Source organism: Hyperolius riggenbachi, chromosome 6, assembly GCF_040937935.1.
Source record: "Hyperolius riggenbachi isolate aHypRig1 chromosome 6, aHypRig1.pri, whole genome shotgun sequence".
In the NCBI taxonomy this organism is placed as follows: Eukaryota; Metazoa; Chordata; class Amphibia; order Anura; family Hyperoliidae; genus Hyperolius; species Hyperolius riggenbachi.
This window is the reverse complement of record NC_090651.1, coordinates 50,510,244-50,529,804: the sequence shown is the minus strand read 5'-3', so window position 1 is coordinate 50,529,804 and position 19,561 is coordinate 50,510,244. Positions and strand designations below refer to the sequence as shown.

The following is a 19,561-nucleotide window of genomic DNA, read 5'->3' as shown; positions in this document are numbered from 1 at the left end:
ATTTCAGTGCATGCTTTTCACCCTCCTCTTTGCATAACTAGGGTTATACAGGGGGCAGCCATTAGCAATTCCTCCTTTGCTGGACACCATCTACTCCACCAGTTTGCCGGATTATTTGCCGGCAATATGAAAGGAAGGGAGGGGTTTCCCCAATAAATGTAAAATATTTTATATTTGTCATCATGCAGCTGAAAAAAGAAAATAGATTTTATTTCTGAAATCTTGTATTTTTAGTTTGGGTCCACTTTAAGGTTCCCTTTAACCAGCTGGGCGGTATAGACGAGCTCAGCTCGTCCATCACCGCCGGAGGCTGCCGCTCAGGCCCTGCTGGGCCGATTTTCATGAAATAAAGAGCAGCACACGCAGCCGGCACTTTGCCAGCCGCGTGTGCTGCCCGATCGCCGCCGCTCTGCGGCGATCCGCCGCGAGCAGCGGTGAAAGAGGGTCCCCCCAGCCGCCTGAGCCCAGCGTAGCCGGAACAAACAGTTCCGGCCAGCGCTAAGGGCTGGATCGGAGGCGGCAGACGTCAGGACGTCGGCTGACGTCCATGACGTCACTCCGCTCGTCGCTATGGCGTCGATGTAAGCAAAACAAGGAAGGCCGCTCATTGCGGCCTTCCTTGTTTATTCTGGGCGCCGGAGGCGATCGGAAGAACGCCTCCGGAGTGCCCTCTAGTGGGCTTTCATGCAGCCAACTTTCAGTTGGCTGCATGAAATAGTTTTTTTTTTATTAAAAAAAAACCCTCCCGCAGCCACCCTGGCGATTTAATCAGAAAGCCAGGGTGGTTAAGGGCTGGTTTACACGGATGCTTGGCTGTTCATTCATTCAAGCAAATGGGAGCGTTTAGATCGCGCGTTTACTGTTGATTGCGCAAATGTGTTCTTTCGGCCGGCCCTAAGGGCCCTTTTCCACTAGCAAGCGCGATCGCCTGCGCTTGCGATCACGCAGGCTCCTTTTTCACTGTCGGCGTTTTGCTGTACCGCTGTCGGGAATGTAACACGATTGCAAGGAGAATCACGCAGGACAGCGATCGTGTTTCGGCAAAAATGAAACGCTGTAGTGGAAAAAGCACAGCGATTTACATGTTATCGCGGTGCTCTAGCGATCAGAAAAACGGCTGCAATGCGCTTTTTAAATCGCATTGCAGCCAGTGGAAAAAGGCCCTTAAAGCCGCATGCGACGTCCAGGATCGCCTAGCCGTCGCGGCTTCATGCCGATCGGAACGAGAAGCCGGCGATCGATGTACCGATGCCCCCGAACCGGACGCCACGGCTTCCGGCCGTCCCAATGCTGCCTGCAGTCCGTGTGAACCAGTCATTAGCGCTGTACAGAGTATATAGCCTTTGTACTATCTATCCCTCAGAGGAGCTAACAATCTAATCCCTGCTATAGGCATATGTCCATCATAGTCTATGGCCAATTAACTTATCTATGTTTTCGGAATGTGAAAGGAAACTGGAGTGTCTGGGGGAAACCCAAGGAAAACACACAAACTGTGCAGATAGTGCTGCCCACAGTTGATAAGGAATTACGGTACGTCCTATCACAGTGCTGAGAAACTCGCTAAACATTCTTAGCAGAGGAAATCCCAGCATGCTCCACGTGCTGCTGTGGAATCCATTGCTGGTGTGCATTGTATTCTAGCACGTTACGCTGGGGAACTGTGGCCGTCTGTACTCCCTCCTGTTAGATTATGCTGAGGCCTGCTGAAAAAAACGTAATCTCCCAGTTAGATGTCGAGGAGTTGTATAGCTGCGAAGGAACCATCAACTCTATTGTCCTAAGTGGTGGGTTTGTGTTGGTTGGAACTATTGTTTCAGCCATCAGTCTTGCCAGAAACTGATTTCCTTTAGAGAGGAGAAGCAGAATTGCAGAAGGAAGAACTCTGCTTCATCTGGGAAAAAGTCACCAAATGTGTCTGTGGTGATGGCCAAAAACTGTTGTTTTAGGCAGGAATGCATAATGTGTGACTCTGTAGGTACCTGGAATTACATCTGCATTGATGCTGCAAATCATGTTTATTTCATTTCCTATTTTTTTTCCTTACAATCCTTGTAAAATTCAGTGGACTTAGAGGTGACTGTGGAAGTGCTGGGTATTTTTGATTGAACTATGTACCAATCCATTCAGTAAGGTCTGTGGATTGTAATGTGGAGCTACAGGAGTGATAACCAACTGGGAAAATCAATGTTAAACAAAGAACTCAAGAGTGAGCTCAGAGATTTCATCTTGTGCTTTACGTTCGGTAAATCTGTGTTAAAATAAATACAATGAATAAAATGAGCTGGATTAGTTAAATGTACAGAGATGTGACGGTAAGAATTAGAATACTTTTTTCCTTACTTGTGGCCTGGTAATGGTCTATAATTCATGTTTTCAGAGGAAATTTGTAGCTTTTTAGCCTGCATTTGCCCTCCCTTATTTGTGAGAATGATTGTTGGTTCCCCTAAAACATTTGTCCTACTTTCAGCTTTTTTTTTTACACTGCTGAGAACAAGAAATGGTTTTCTATGGACAATAAGCACAAATAATTCCCATACAGTAGGCTCTGGGTTGTGAGTTTCTCTGTATTGCCTCTTTGATACGAGAGTAAGTACTGGGGGTTGTTGAGACCCCCATTTGCTGGCTACATATTTAATTCAGCCTAATGGCAGCAGTGTAGTTACCCGGCATCAAGAAACTGCATGGTGTTGTGTTTGAGTACGGCCCTATACAGATGTGAGTCAGTATGGTGGCAGCTTCTGCAGCATACTGGAGCTGTAGACAGGCAGTGCATTCACCCCCTATTATCTCTCATGCAATACAGAACTAACAGAAGATGCTACTGTATTTGAAAACCTCTGTCTACTAATCCTTTTACTGGTATGGCATGACTTGATATGTACAGTTGGGCAATGGCAGCAGGAAAGGGTGGGCACAATTTATAACGCAGGCCTGAGTCTTATGCTAGGTACACACGATGGGTTTTTTCTGTCAATTTTCTAATTTTTGTTTTTCCGCTCTATTCTCTTATCGATTTCCATTCACTTCTATGAGAAATCGACCAGAGAAACTATCAAAATATCATACATGGCGAAAATTAGCTATCGAACCATCTAACACAAAATTGTATTTTGTGTACCTAGCATTAAGGTGGCCATATATAATGCGATTTGTGGCAGCCAGTCAACCAAGAGACAGATCTCTCTCTGATCGGAGAGAGATCTGTCGGTTGCCATAAACTGCAGGCCGGTTCCAGAACGACTTCCGCTTGAAATGTTTTGTGAATCGGTCTTGTGGTGCCACCTTGCCTGCCACTTTGTTTTATGTTCATTTTTGATACAATTATATAAGTTTGCATCTGACTGCAAGAGCCCTACGCATAAACGAGAGCATGTGACAAGCAATCATGCGCAAGCCCAGACTTGCTTGTGGGCAATGCAGATCTGCTGGCCTTCAGAAGTACATGGGGATACAAGGTACAGTGCAACCCCACCCCCCCAGCACAGCAGAAAACAGCGTCAGGGAAGTTCGTGTGATTACTAAATTGATTTGGAATGGGATAAGATAATGTGTGGTTATCTTGCAATTTCCATTGTCGTGTATGGTTATAAAAATGTAGCTATAATTTTGACTCCGGCATCCACATCATTAGATTCTAGCTTTGCAGTTGTAGAATGACATTTTCTATCCTACATGTTGGTTCACATACCTCTTTAGCGACTAATGTGGCTTTTATTGTAATCTGGGCTCATTAATAATTATATGCTGTCTACTTCTGTCTTTTTTACATGCAATAGTTTGCTGTGTTAAATAGTTAATAAAGCTGTGTACATTTTGTAATTTTTAGCTTGGTAAAGCTGAACTGAGTTCTTTGGCACAGCATGCTTCCTTCGTAGCTGGCATGTCGAATATTATATAACTGTAATCGCACAAATACATAAAAATGGATCTGTTTGCAAAAATGATTGATTCATCACACTCTGTACAGCGCTGCGGAAGATGTCGGTGCTATAGAAATAAATTCTGTAATTGATGCCCTGTGTGTGCGCGCTTGCCCTCTAACCTGGGTATACTGCATGCGCAGTACGTGTGCTTTGGCGCCTTCTGACAGTGTGTGCACTGAAGGAGGTTGCGCGTACTTATGTGGGCATACTGTGCCTGTGGCGACCCCGACTTTGGAACGGGAAGCTTTACATCTAAACTCAGTCAGGCACCGGGCCAGGGGAGGTGTGGTATGCCTATGCGCACCTACACACACACCACTCGCACCTACACCCACAACACGCACCTACACCCACAACACGCACCTACACCCACAACACGCACCTACACCCACACCACGCAGAGTTCATTAATGGATACCAGAGCTGAGGGGGAGCAGGCATATATAGTAACCTGTCCTGGTGGCCACTGCTTCCCCTGTTCTCTTGTTGTCCCCCCTCCTTTTGCTTCTAAAGCCGCCCGGCAGCCTCTTCCGGGTCACCGGAGTCAGGCTCCACTGCGCAGGTGCTAGCCCAGCTTGTGCGTTTCCCTCAGTATGTGGCCGGGAGCGCTCTGCGCATGGCCTAATCATGGCGTCATCTGCAAATCGCTCCTGGGCGCTCTGAGAGATGTGCGGAAGCTGCGCTAGTGCCTAAGCAGTACAGCCCAACTCCAGCAACCCGGAGGAGGCTGACGGGCGGCTTTAGAAGTGAAAGGAAGGAGACACAGGAGAATGGGTGGGGGGGGAGTGGTGGCCATCGGGGCGGGTCACTATTTACCAGTATGCTGGCTCCCCTGTTTCTCCGAAGATTTTCGCTCTGTTATCCTTTAAAGAGGCACTTGAGTCTAGAAAAAAAAGAGTTTTACTCACCTGGGGCTTCCCTCAGCCCCCTGCAGCTGATCGGTGCCCTCGCCATGTCTCTCCAATCCTCCTGTCCCCGCCGGCAGCCACTTCTGGTTTTGCCGTCAGGACCCGACAGGCTGGGAACGCGAGTGATTCTTCACGTTCCCAGCCACAATATCGCCCCCTATACTGCTATTGCGGCAAGGAAGGCCGCAATAGCAGCATAGGGGGAGATATTGTGGCTGGGAACGCAAAGTATCACTCGCGTTCCCAGACTGTCGGGTCCTGTCGGCGAAACCGGAAGTGGTCGCCGGCGGGGACGGGAGGATTGGAGAGACATGGCGAGGGCACCGATCAGCTGCAGGGGGCTGAGGGAAGCCCCAGGTGAGTAAAACTTATATAATATATATATATATATATATATATATATATATATATATATATATATATATATATATATATATATATATATATATATATATATATATATATATATATATATATATATATATATATATATATATATATATATATATATATATATATATATATATATATATATATATATATATATATATATAATTTTTTTTTTTTTTTTTTTTTTTTTTTTTTTAGACTTAAGGTTCACTTTAAAGTGGAGCTGAACGCTTGCACAGGACAGAAGGAAAACTGAGAGAAATGCACCCTGTATGTATTTAGAGAGTTTAGTCTGTCTAATTCCCTCATTTGTGTCTAATCACAAGTTGTAATTTGATATCTCCCCATGTCACATGACTGCCATGGCAGATAAGCTCATTTGAAAGCACAGGATGTTAACAATATGTCTGCTTTCATAAATCAGGAAGTAGAAACATCAGCATCAGCTGTAACAAAGAAATGTTTTTCTTTAAAGGTTATTATTCTGTTGCTTATCTTTTAGAGCAGAGAGGGTGTTCTGGGGTCAGGTCTCCTTTAAGGACTAGGGTAGCCTTTAAAATGGTGAAATTTAATAGAATGCTGTTTGCTTAAGCAAAGCAAAAGAATTGTCATGCATTATACAAGTACATTTGTATTTGTGATGTAACGGGCATTGGATAAAATTGGCTTTTATTTAAATAACGTTGTAGCAGGATTGCATCATTGATGTTTTTCTGCAGAGCAGCAGATGTCACTGTTTCCTGTAGATGTGCTGCTACAGTGAGCAATGAGCCATGTCTGCCTTGTCTAATGGCTTTGCAGCTAACAGCAATGTTAATGAATTTGGGATTACAATTGCCAGTGTGTTTGGACACAAATTAGTTTTCTTTGTGCAGTCGTAAGAACAGTGCCATACAGTAGCGCTTTTATTCCATACAATGGCTTCTGCTGCTGTAGTCTGAGACAGAATGGAATCCTGTGTACTGGTATTTGTACTGTCCTTGTATTCTGCATGTGTGATGAAGGGCTTGTAATGTTTCTCTATTTGGAGGATTTGCATAATGTTGTTCATAATTAGCAGCATGGTTGCGTTCTAAATGATGCCTGACACCTTGCATTGTAATTGGATTTAGCTGCGATGTATGCAGCTGTTTAGATTAAGGGTTGTATCTCCCCCCCCCCCCCCCCCCCCCCCCCCACCCTTGATTTCAAGTCTTGTATGCACAGAGTCTGTGCAGAAGGAACTTTTGACAACTCTGAGGAATAAAGCTGTGCACATTTGTATTATCAAAGAACAGTTTCCTCTGCATTATACATGCAGGAAACGTACTCTGGCATTTTTGTGGTGGCGAGATTATGTCAGTATGTAACCAGGCTTGGCGGCTTGCCCTGGTTCTTGGATGGCTAGGTTTTTGAGGGATTCTTAATATGAAGCTGTATGTCATTAGGGATTGCCTGAAGGTTTCATAAGACCTTCTGCTTGCTCATGCTCAAAAGGAGACTCTTTCGAGGCCAATTCACACTGGCAAATGCAAAATGCTAGTGTTTTTGCGCTGGTGATTTTACAGCGATTAATACCGTAAAATCACTGTGCACTCATTGTCTTTTAAAAATCAAGCGACACACATGCTAACCTAGAAATAAACATATGTATGTATGTATGTATATAAATATATATGTAGATAAATACTACTTCTACTTAGATAAGATGTGTAGTGCTATCCACCTAATGATTCCTGTGAATTTTATAAAGGAAAAGCAGAAAGTCCTATTCTAGGCAGTGGCCATCTTGCCAAGCTAATGCTGACATCATATCCTCCCTGACTCTTGTTTCCCCCCCTCCCTTCTCTTGTTCATTGTGTATTCATTAGCTGCCCTCCTCCCAGAGTCTTCAGACACTCCCACTGAGGTGTATACTAGGAACTGCACTGTTTCTTTTTTTTTTTTTTATTTACACCTCCAATCGCTGAGTCACCTCAGCCTTGCTTGTTAACGCAAGTAAGCAGCTAGGCAGGGAAATGGAAGAGGAGGAATATATTATAGATAAAAAGAACTCCCAGCATTCAACTGTTTGGCACTAGGGCCAGTGCTCCTAAAGTATGTGATAACTCCAAACCATAACAGCAGAAAAAGTTTTGAATGCAGGATTAGCATCTTTATCACTTACTACACTCAGACCAGTTGCTGTTGAATTTTGATTTTTATGGTGACAATACAGCAATCACTGTGCACTCGCGATTTTTGAGCTATTGTGATTAGCGCTATTAAATTGAACCAGAGGAGAAGAACCCTCATGTATTTTACCATATATATCAGTGGGAACATTAGAAAACACCTCCCCTGCTCTCTGTTTCATTCTTCACTGCTCAGCCTGCTTCTAAATAGCCCTGAGAAAATCCCCTACTGAGCATTCAGTCTAGCTTTGCTCAGGAATCATATCTGAGTTTGTCTTCCCTGATGTCGTTTCAAGCCCAAGCCTGCCCCCTTCTGGCTCTGCTATAATGATTCCTAAGCAAAGCCAGACTGAATGCTCAGTCAGGTATTTTATCAGGGCTGTAAAGCAGGCTAAGCAGTGAAAAATGAAACAGAGAGCAGGGTAGGTGTTTTCTCTAATGTTCCCACTGATATATATGGTAAAATACGTGAGGGCGCTTCGTCTCTGATTCACTTTAAGCATTCTAATCGCGATCACTCTAGAATTGCAAAAAATGCTGTATGTAGCGCATTTTGCGATTGCCGCTAATCTCTAATCGTCCATGATCGGTGGCAATCGTGGCAGTGAGATCACTGCCATATAGTTTGTATTGCGCTAGCGCTTGCTGGCGATTAGCGGGACTCTCCCCGGTGTGAATGGGCCCTCAACTGAATGCAAGTTTAAGGAGCGGTTTATATGCACCAGTTCCGCCTTTTTCTTGTAGACTCTGCTAGCTATTTCTCTGGCCTGCACCCCTGCAGAGGCCTGTGTAGGATTCCTTTCTCACTTTTGGGGGTGATGAATACAGAACTGAAGTGAGAAGAATATGGAGGCTGCCATATTTATTTCTCTTTAACAATATCAGTTGCCTGGCAGTCCTGCTGATCTATTTGGCTGAGGTAGTGCCTGAATCACACCAGAAACAAGCATGCAGCTAATGTGATGAAGCTAATGCTTGTTCGGGGCTATGGCTAAAAGTACTAGAGGTAGAGTATCAGCAGGACCGCCAGGCAACTGGTATTGTTTAAAAGGAAATAAATATGGCAGCCCCCAAATCCCTATCGATACAGTTGTCCTTTAAGGTGGCCATGCATACTTCGACGTACGGCCAGATCAACCCTCATCTAGATTCCTCTCTGAGTCTGTTAAGCGGTGGATCTATTGCCTGGCCACACACTGTGCAGCGATTTCCAGTTTAGCCAGTTAATAGTGTCCCTAGTGGAATCTATAGTGCAGAGAATTGCATCACTCAGCATTCCCTGGTCAGCACTGTTCAGAGCACATGGATCAGCAAAGGCACATTGGTCTTTCTTGGTCTATAGGCATCCAGCTAATTCCCCTTCTTGCTGAGGTTTGGAAGAGCGGGTGTTCTACTCATACTGAAATTGCTTTCATCTATTTATTTACCTTTTTATGTATTTTGCAGATAATTGTTGACTGACAGTTTTCATCATAAGTGTAGTAATTGTAATGTAAAATCGCTTGTGAGTGCTTGGCATATCCTTCCATCTCTGTATTAAATGGCACAGTTTAATAAGTGCTGACATATACAGTAAGGGTGAGTACTGTCTACTCTTTGTTGCCATGATGCTGGAGTTTATTTTAGCCCACCGCCCAGTGTTTCTCTGTATAACCTTCATGCATTTCATCCGGATTTCTCCTTTTCCTTTTTTAGTGATTCTCCTTTGCCTGTAACATCTCGTGTCTGTTTTGTAAAGTTCCATGAGCCAGAGTCGTCGGTGGTGGCCCAGCACCTGACAAACACAGTGTTCGTGGACAGAGCGCTGATAGTGGTTCCGTATGCAGAAGGTTAGTACATCACCCACTTTATACCCAACTCTGAGGGAGATGGGAGGGCTGTCTGTTTTGGGTTCTTAAGTGAGCACAGTCTGCATGCTTCAGCTGTTTCCTCTTATGATCCCTGGTATACACTGAATATTTTAATGTAAACCTGTGAGAGTTAAAGGTGCCCCTATTGGGGACTTGCCTCGGGAGATGAAGCCGTTGGATCCTAAAGAGGCTTCCCCCACTGTACTCCACAGTCTCCTTCCTGTTCTGGGACTCCTGAAAAGTAGCCTTCCTGCACTTGCGCGCAGCTCCATCCCACTCTGGCTCCAACAGAAATGGTCGGGTCTGTGCTACTGCGCAGATTGCCTGCGTGGTCCCAGCCCGGCTATCTCCAAAGGAAGTCGGGCGGAGCTAGCGCGAGGGTCAACAAGCTGACTTTTGGGTTCCCAACGCTCGAACAAGGCTGCAGAAGAGGACAGGGAAAGTCTCTCTTTAGGACCCTGAAGCTTCCCCCTCCTGAGGTGAGTACCCCATAGAGGCACTTTCAAATCTCACAGGTTCTCTTTAATATCAAACGCCCATGATTTGTATTTTGCCAGTTCTAATCTTTAAATCTGCATCCCATTTGTGGCTGTGTAACAAGCTCAAAACTCCAGAGCCTCATCTTACTGTCTTCTACGTGGCCTGTCTCGTTTAACATGCATGCTCTTAGTGCAGTCACAGTTTCCAATTACCAGCTGTTAAAACTGGCCCGGGCGTATCAGGTGTACCACGGATCACTTTTGGTGTCCCTGTTAAGTCAGTAAATTTGCAGAGGTGCAGAATGGGTGCCGGGTGTTCAGTTTTTCCTTCTCTCCCTCTGAAGTTTGCATCCTTCAATACCTCACAGTTTTTGCCAAATAATGAACTCTCTTCTCTGTTATTTGTGTGTGTGATTTTTGTAGTGCAGAAGGCATTTGCAAAGCCCTTCCTGATGGCAGAAAAAGTGGGTCCTCTTCTGCTTCAGGGGATGCTAGACATTAACTAGACGCCTGCAAGCACTCGTGTCCCCAAGTGTTATCTGTGGTGTAACTACTTGCTAACCTTATCTTCTTCTTTTTTTTTTTTTCACAATTTGCTGTATGTCTAGGAATGTTAGTTTGTTACAACATGGCAGAACCATTGTATTTTCACTCAGACAGTTCCAACTCTCAAGGTTATATGGCTTAGTTGGTATTAAAGTGTACCTGAAAGGGAAAAAAGTGCCCCTGCCTGTGGGCTACTTACCTTGGGAGGGGTTAGCCTCTGAACTTCCTGTTGTCCTCAGCAGAGGGGATCCACTGGCTCCCCCGACAGCCCCTTGTTGCAATAGCGGCTTTCCCCTTTGGCTTCAGTGGCAATAGCTGAGCCCGATTGGTTCAGCTCTACTGGGCAGGCACAAGTCGTCTGTGCAGTAGAGCAGAGCCAATCGGGCTCAGCTATTTCTGCCAGAGTAGAGAACAGTTATTACGCCTGCGCAGGCAATGTCCCTTTTTATTGCTCTGCACTGTTTGGGTGAGCCAGCTCTGGATCGGGCTTGCTGTGGAAGACAAAGGAAGCCTCATTAGGATCCAGAGGCTTTCCCTCTTCTGAGGGTAAGTATGTTTTTGTTTTTGTTTTGTTTTTTTTTTTTAATTTGAATCTCACAGATTCTCTTTACCTGCGGACCGCCGCAGTATAAATCTACGGTGGGCAGGGGGCGCTGCGGTTCTGACCGGACGTAAACTCTACGTCCCATTCACCGCGCGTCCCCGCCGCAATGTGCTGCCCTGCCGCCTCTATGACGGCAGAGCACTGTGAGCCGGGCATTAGCCGTTTTCATTGGCTTCTGGCCCTGTCATTCTTGTAAGCCGTTCCCATTGGCTTACATTGACCGGCACTATTGACATAGCGACGGCAGAGAGAGCAGCCTGCGGCAGGCACAGAGCGACGGGAGCGGCGGATTTTAGCGGCGATTCGTCGGGAAGCGGCGGTTTACTGGACCAGCACCCTCTGGTCCTTAAGGGGGCAGAGGGTGCTGGTCCCGAAGTGGTTAAAGAATGGTTTCTCTAAAAACTGGATTTGCCCATTTGGTGGTGGATAGGCAGGGTTTGATCCCTCTCCAGCTCTTTACTGCTGTCTTTGGGCTGATGCAATGAGGTAGATCTTCTTCTCTGCTGCATAGAAGGCAAACTTGTTTTTTCATTTGCGTGAGGGTAGTTATCAGCTGAAGTCATTTTCCGATTACTTCTTTACAAAATTGATCATAAAAACAATTAGATCGGACCTTTCAGAAATTATCAATTCAACCTGTCAATTTAATGGGAAATTGCATGGTGTGAAGCAGGCATAAGAGAGTTGGATTTTGTGGACAATTAGCAGCCACGTGAATGTAACAAACGCTAGAGTTCAACAGGTATTGGATAGTGGAGAAACACCAGTGTGTTTTTTTTTTCAGTAGATAGCAGTAGAATGTTGCAGTAGTCAAGGCGGGATATGTCAGATGTTCTAGGAAACGAATTTTCCCTGACAATTAGGATTTGTAGCCTACAAACTGACCTCGGCTCAGGGGTGAGAACCACCGGGCTAGATAATTCTCCTATAGTATTTCTGCATCCTGTGCTCTTTAGTTGGTGTCTCCATAGCAGCATAAGAACAACATGTAGTCTGGTCTCCCAGGCGTCTGCTGAAATGTCAAGGTTAGCCGTTTTCCGTTCCTGCCTGGAGTCTACCTCCATTCAGTGGGATTCAGGACAGCAGGAAAGACCTGGAATGTGATCAAACTTGCACAACCCAAACTGGTAATAATTAAACCTGAATTGGTAACAATAGCTGTGTTACCAGCACCATCATTTGCTCATGGTGCACAGATGATTACTTCATGTGAATAATAAACTGTAGTCAATAAGGGCTTACCAGGTGCTAATGACTTTCTCGAAACTGTTCAATGAATGACAGTCTTTAACCACTTAACGACCGCCTAACGCCGACAGGTGTCAGCAGGTCGCAAGTGGTTTCCCATGGAAACGGCCGCTCGTTCGAGCGGCCTTTCCATGTCAGTTCATGGAGGGTGTCTCTGTGAACAGCCTGCGATCCTCCAATCGCGGCTCGCAGGCTAAATGTAAACACGCGGGGAAGAAATCCCCGCTGTTTACATCATACGGCGCTGCTGTAAAGGAGATCGGCGATCCCCGGCCTCTGATTGGCCGGGGATCGCCGCAGTCTGATAGGCTGAAGCCTATTAGAGGCGGTGCAGGATGGATCACCGTCCTGCGCCGCCCAGGGGAAGGGAGGGAAGGGCAGGGAGGCCGAAAAGCGCTGCGGAGGGGAGCTTTGAGGAGCGCCCCCCCCCCCCCGCCAAGGCGAAAATAGCCGGCGGCGATCAGACACCACCCACCCAGCAGAACATCCCCCAAGTGGGAAAAAAAGGTGGGAAATCTGATCGCCCTTGCTGATTCCTGATCTGTGCTGTGGGCTGGAGAGCCCACGCAGCACAGATCTGGGAGAAATGGCCTGGTCCTTAAGTGGTTAAGCTGCAGTTATCTTAGAGAGATTTGAAGGTATATGGTAGTTGCAGTTGTCCATTTATGCAATTATTTGACACCAGTTATGTAGATCAGGAAAGTGCAAACACCTTAATACTTCATCAGATGTTAATGATTTAAGTGTTGTAGGTGGAGAATCGTCCTTATGGCCTGCAAACTGGCATATTTTAAGAAGTCAAAAATAACCAACGCCTCTATAGTCTTCTATTGATCTCAATTCTAAAATGTTGAGACAGTGAAGTTTTTTACCTTCCTAATTTGAATGTTTGCCCTGCTATTTAATTATATTGTGCCACAGTCCTGTGTACTTCTGCTTTGTGTGGCAGCGGAAGGACACACAGGCTGTTATCATTCATTGCTTCTGTTTCTACCCACATAACAAAGCCTCTATTTTCTTTTTTTAACATATATTTCTGACAAGGTACGTCAATTTGTAGCTTTTTTGTGTACCGGTTAAAAATGGCAGGCATCCGGTAAGACTGAACCTCAGTCAGTGATGAGTGTCGTTTCTTAAGAAGCTGGAAAATGTACAAGGTAAACCCCCACACCTGACTGACAAAAACTTCACTGTGATCACTTAAAGAGTGGGATTCAATGTCTTACCAATGTCTGTTTATTCTACCATCTCTGTAAAGCTGCCCTGCATTCACTTTCACTGAAATAAGCTAATTGAAGACATTTTCGATTGTGGTTGATACTGACCAGTTTTTAGATTTGCAGAATAGATAATTCAGTTACTTTAGTCAGAGCTGTGAAACAGCTTGTGCGTAGAAGTCATGAGAACAGGAGTGTTTATGGGATCAAGGTATCAAATGATGATTTTGACATTTAAGAGAATTAGAGACCCCCCCTCCCCCCTCCTGGGACTCTGGTAGTTGCTTCTGCCTTATCCACGTAGGCAGGTACCAGTAGTCATGTGATCTGTACTACTGAGAATTCTGTCTACATTTAGTGCCATACCCTCCGGCCACTTGGTGGCACTGTTTGGTAGGAAGCATACAGATTCTCCAGTAATTTCAATACAGAGGCTGTCTACTTTCTCCCGGAAAGGGAGAATAGGCAAAGGAGGACCAGGCTGGTGTGGTTACTCAGCTCCTGGTACCTGTGGAAGTGGATGATGGGAGCAGATGCTGAGGCGCTATGATGGGAGCAGTCAGGAGCAGTTTTTGTATAAATGCTTATAAAATAAGATCCTGGTTAGACATGGTCAATGAGATGCAAACCTTTCTTAATTTATACAGTTCATGCATATTCCTTGAACATGGACCAGTCGAATGCTGCCAAGGTGAAATGGGATTTGTCCATTTTTAAGCTGCATACGTTTGCATGCAAGATCTGCATAATCCTGTAAAGACAGATTTGCTTTTCCATGATCATCCCTAATCGTAGTATTTTAATAAATATGTTGGGATTTTATAAACCTAAAACTGATCAACAACTGTTTAGTTCTGAATACTGTATATATTTTGTGGGTAATGTCTGTAGAGGTTTGTGTGAGAAAACAATGAAACCATTCCTAGTGTTCTGTAAATATATTATTTGTCACAGTAAAGTCTAGAATGGAGAAAGTAGAATCCAGACAGTATGTCGGGGTACTGAGGACTAGCAGCACATCTTTGCATTGATCCTTCAGTGCTTGCTTACTTTAAAAATAGGCTTTCTATTAATATCTTGCTGTAGCTACTGCTGTAGATCTCTCCAGCCACCAACCACGTTCAGTAACAGTTGAGGGAATTTAGTCATGTATTATAAGATTTACTCCCTAATCCCATTGTTTCACATACAGCCTGTAACAATATCATGCACACAATGTAATGAAGGCATTTCCCTTGCGATAATAACGGTTACTAAAAAAAGCAAAAAGCTATGGAGCTCTCACTGTCATGACAGCAGATCAGGCTGTGTTTCTGGGGAGGGGATCTGGGTGCTTAGAAACAGTGTAGAATATTTTAGAGTAAGTAATATAAATTCAACATAAATGCAATTTCATCCAAGTGTTTTGGGATCCGTTTGGTATTTCATGTAGATTACTTCATGCCACGTGTTAAAGAAATACTAAAGCCCCTTTCTAGCCAACAGGCTTATTAATCTGGTAACTGACAGCCTAGAGCAAGATGATAAAAGAAAAAAACTAAATACTTGAATGTGACTGCCCCTGTCTATAGCCAAATGAAGATGGGATTCTGGTGAGAGTGATCTACAGGGGGACTGTTGTACATTGAAATGGAATTATTTAGAATTATTCACTTTTATAAACCTCCCCTGTTGTTGGCCATGTGGACAGTGAAATAGGTCTTCAGTGTGATTAGCTTTTGTTAAAAAGGGACCCTGAGCGGTGGCAACAAAAACAAAACAAAAAATGGACTTACCTTGGACTTCCTCCAGCCCACCGTAGCCTGTGCGGTCCCCAGCATCCTCCTGGCCCCTTCCGCGGTACGCTTGTGGTTCCAGTAATGCGGCGACTTCGAGGGAAGTCGTGCATCCCCATAACGTCGGACGACGCAAGTCCTGCGTATGCGCGGTTCTGTATGTAGAGAACCGCGCATGCGCAGGACTTTTACGGTGACTGTCGTGATGACTTGGCGGAGGTGCACACGCGCAACTTCACCTGAAGTCAACTGCATTACTGAAGCCACCAGCCGGACCGCGGAAGGGGCCAGGAGGATGCCAGGGATCTCGCGGGCAACGGTGGGCTGGAGTAAGTCTAAGTTTTTGAGGGGTTTTTTTTTTTGCCACTGCTCAGGGTGCTTTTAAGGCTCTAAGAATCGGCCGGCATTGTGTTTGCAAACGCTTTCATGTAACAGCCTGTACATGATCTCCTGCGTTGCATGCTGCTGCATCGTCCCTTCCTCTCAGCAACTCCTGCTCTATGGAAATACCCCTATGCTACCTGCCTCACATCTGTGATCTGAAAGTCATGTCTGATCTTTTCTTCCTTCATATTGTGGACATGCCCACAAAACACAAAGGGGATTAAACATGTAGAGATTACTGATGACACCTGATGTTCAGATGACAGATATGTGAGTAGCGGTTACGCACGTTTGTGTTTTTTTCAGAAAGCATTGAGAGGCATGGAGGGAAATGGTAGGTATAGCAGCCACACTGGTTTGGATGTATTTAGGTGGTGGATGAAAGCCAATGCTTGCAAGAGGGCAGTTTGGGGCAAGTTAGAGTCCTTTATCCCTTAAGGCACTCCACAACAGCCACCCAGACCATTAGAGTTACCTATGAATCTGCCCTACAGGAAGCTTTGGAGAAAGTCTTGCTTTGTAGCGACTCCTGCAGTTTCCTGTCCGGCTGCTTTCATAAACGACCAGCAGTTTTTATGGTGGCCACAAAAGTAGATTTTGGTAGCGGTATTGTTGCTAAAATGGACACAAATTAGCAATATTGTATTTGTAATGTGGTATTTGGATGGAAGATTTTCATATTATTATTTTGGATGCTTTTATAGAGTTAAAGGACATAAAAGATGAGGCTTTAATCTATTTTTACTTGCCTAGGGTTTCCTTCAGCCCCTTGCAGTCTTTTCACTCCCTCGCATCAGTTCTGCTGGCCGCCTGTAAGGATCGCCAGCTGGTAGGCTCTTCCACACAAGCACCTGTCATCTGGCGCATATTGCACAGGCGCAGTACACGCCCGGTCACGTGGACGTACAGGCACATGCGCAGAACAGCTGGTGGGTCTGCGATCTCTATGGGCAGCCAGCAGGACACTTAGGAGGACTTGAGCTGCAGCGAGGGAGCAAAATGAGTGCTAAGGGCTCCAGGTAAGTAAAAATAGATTAGACACTTCGTTTGTCCTTTAGAGGATCTGTCCACCCTAAACTAACATTTCAGTTTTGCCTACGTCACCAGTTGGAGCCACTTAGGGATACCAGTGGCGAGATTGCACTGCAAAAATCCCCATTTCTGCTCCTCACATGGCTGGTTTTGCACCTCCTTCTGCCTTTCTGAAAACTTTATTGCGAATTTTGCAAGTGAGGAAGTTATCATTGATGTATAAAGCACCAAGGTATTCCATGGTGCTGTACAAAGTTCCCTTATATCTGACAGGTGAATGGACTTGGGATATATACATTCCACCACTCGTGTCCCTATGTGACTCCACTTGTTAGTCTTTATAAGTTGTTAGTCTTTATAAGTTGTTATTGAGTGGACTATCCTTTTAACCGTTAAGTAGACCTGTCACATTGCTATATGTTATGACACTACCAAAAGTGTTATTTTTTGCTATTGTCTAACTTCACCAAGCATGGATGATACTGAACATGCACAGAGCCCCTGAAGCTATTGTTGTTGCCTGAATTTTGGGTAATGGCAATCTCCAGTGCGTTATCTTGCCTGTGACCTATTCCCATCAGTAGTGATGTAGAGACTGTGTCACTAACCCACAGCTGCCAATCAGTAATATGCTCTTATCTGCCTCTGCAGAACTAAAGCAAGATGTCTGATTGGATGCTGTGGTTCATTAAAGGGAACTATGCAGTATATTAAAAAAATGTAAACAAACCTCCCTTTAAGGGAGGTTTGTAAATGGTGTGGGCTTTTGGGGTTGTAGTAAGCATTCACTTACAGGGGCTGCTCTGTAGTCCACCACCTATATGGAGGCCTCTATCTTCTTCCTTATTATACCACAGGTTGAAAAGGATACACTGCGTTCCTGGTCGCTATGATGGGTGATGTTGTTCCCATTGATGTGATTACATTTCCTGGCTGGGAGATGTAGTCACATCAATGATCTACATCTCCTGGCATGCATTGCGGCGGCCAGGCATGTGCTATATCATTGCAGGAATTTCAGACAGACAAGATGGAGGCTTCCATATAGACAAGGCTCTAAGGGGCAGCACCCCTATAGGTAAGTAAATGCCTGCTGCACTGCGCAAGCCCCCACAATTTAAGAACCTCCCTTAGGGGGAGTTTTGTTTAAAGCCAATTTAAATTTAACCTGAAAAAAAAAAGATACTTACCTATGTAGAAGGAAGGCTCTGGGTCCTATAGAGCTTTCCCATTCCTCCTATGGTCTACTTGTTCCAGCACTGTCTGCTTTGGCAGGAGGCTTCGGAAGTCTTGGGCAGCTTGAGTGCTCCTGAAGACGGGCCGCTTCATACTGGGCATGCGTGAGAGCGCTAGCACAGGCGCAGTACGGAGCCGTCTGTCTTTGGGAGCACTCGGGCTCCCGAAGATTTCTGAAGCCTCCTGTGATGGAATAGAAGCAGTATTTGTCTGGTCAGATACTGCTACTGGGGGGAGCCAGCTCTGGAATGAGGGGACTAGGAGAGGAACAGAGGCTCTATGGGACCCAGAGCCTTCCCTCTCCTTAGGTAAGTATCTGTGTTTTAAAGGTTCACTTGACATTTATTTTAATGCTTGCTGCATCCAGGTGCTCAGTATACGTTAACTTCGGTTCCTCTTTGCACTTTGGCTTCATATAAAGGCCTTCTGTAGTACAAGTGGCCAGGTTTTCAGGTGTATTGGTTAATGTTTTTCTTTTTTGTCTGTTTTCTTTTTTCTTTCGTTTCAACATATCCACGCAGTATTTCATGGTTCTTACAAAGCGGCAGTGTGTAAAAAAAATAAACCATGACGCATGAAAATCTACCTGGTGAGGGTCCTCATTGCTTTTTCATTTTCTTTTATTTTAGTTCCAAATTTAGAAAACAAAAATGTCACTTTGGGTAAAATAGTTTATTCCCAGACTGGACTATCCAGAGCATGATTTATGGTAGATTCTGTCATTAATTATTTCTCTCTAACGCCCTACTATAATTATCTCTGGACACCTGCATGACTATCCCTTGAGATATACCTTGGCTATGTGTAATGTAATGGGGGGTGGGGGTATTTCGGGAGGGCCCACCTAGCCTCAGAACTATCTCTGCCCCATGCAGTGTAATATTCAATTGATTTAAGATCTGCAGATCTCAGCGTAGGTGGAAGGAACCATAATCCTTATTTAACAGTGGTTTTTTCTTTTTTTGTTGTTGTGTTTTACAGTTCTTTTCCCTGGTTCAGCCTGAACTATATACCAGGCCCTGCTGAAAATACCACTCAACCGTTTTCTTCTCCAGCTTGTCCAGTTTCTCTTAAGAGCCCTGTAAATGTTGTATGTTTTTATGCTCACATGCACTCTGTTTAATCCAAGACTAAAGTAACTGGTATTTGGAAATCTCTAGTTTACGTTTTTGTTCTTTTTGTTTTTATTTTTCCCATTTCTTTGCTTTTGCTCACGCTTTGGGGGAGGATCCGGGCAATATTGGACAGATAAATCTGCAGAGCCTTGCCACAGTGTAATCTGTGCTGGGAACACTTATTTACATAAAACTGTCACCTGCATACAGGGAGGGAACACACTTTAGTTTTGAAATGGGATATATGTATAACAGCTAGCTATTCTAATTGGCACTAAAAATGTTTCGATTTTTGAAGTCCTCCACCTGCACCTCCACTTGCTAATGCAGTAAACCAGTTGATGGCATGGCAAGAGTGGTGACTGTTAACTAGGGCCGGTACTTTCCAGGTACAGCTCTTAAAGGGTACCTAAAATAAAGGTAACCAGGGCTTCTTCCAGCCCTCTGTAGGCCTTTAGGTCACTCAAAGTTATTCTATGCTCAGTTCAGCAGCAGCGCCGTTCTGAAAGCTGGCTGACTGAGCCAGTCCCGGGCTACTATGCATGTGCGGCCTCAGCCCACACTTATCCTCAATTATGTGATCAAGAGGATTGCATCTTCTGGAGGTGCACAGCTGCTGATCATAGCAAAGCAGAAGGACTACAGGGCACTGGAAGTAGCTGCTGAATTGGGAGGGGTGGGCGGGCACTTGAGTGACA

At 44.9% G+C, this 19,561-nt stretch overlaps 1 protein-coding gene across 1 annotated transcript in view; it reads left to right on the top strand.

Annotated features, from left to right (window-relative positions):
- Nucleotides 1-19,561, top strand: part of SRSF11 (serine and arginine rich splicing factor 11) — a 45,164-nt gene that overhangs the window by 1,853 nt on the left and 23,750 nt on the right. Inside the window, exon 2 of the mRNA XM_068239233.1 lies at nt 9,073-9,206. Coding sequence (XP_068095334.1) covers nt 9,073-9,206 — 134 coding nt within the window. The remainder of the gene's footprint in view (nt 1-9,072; nt 9,207-19,561) is intronic.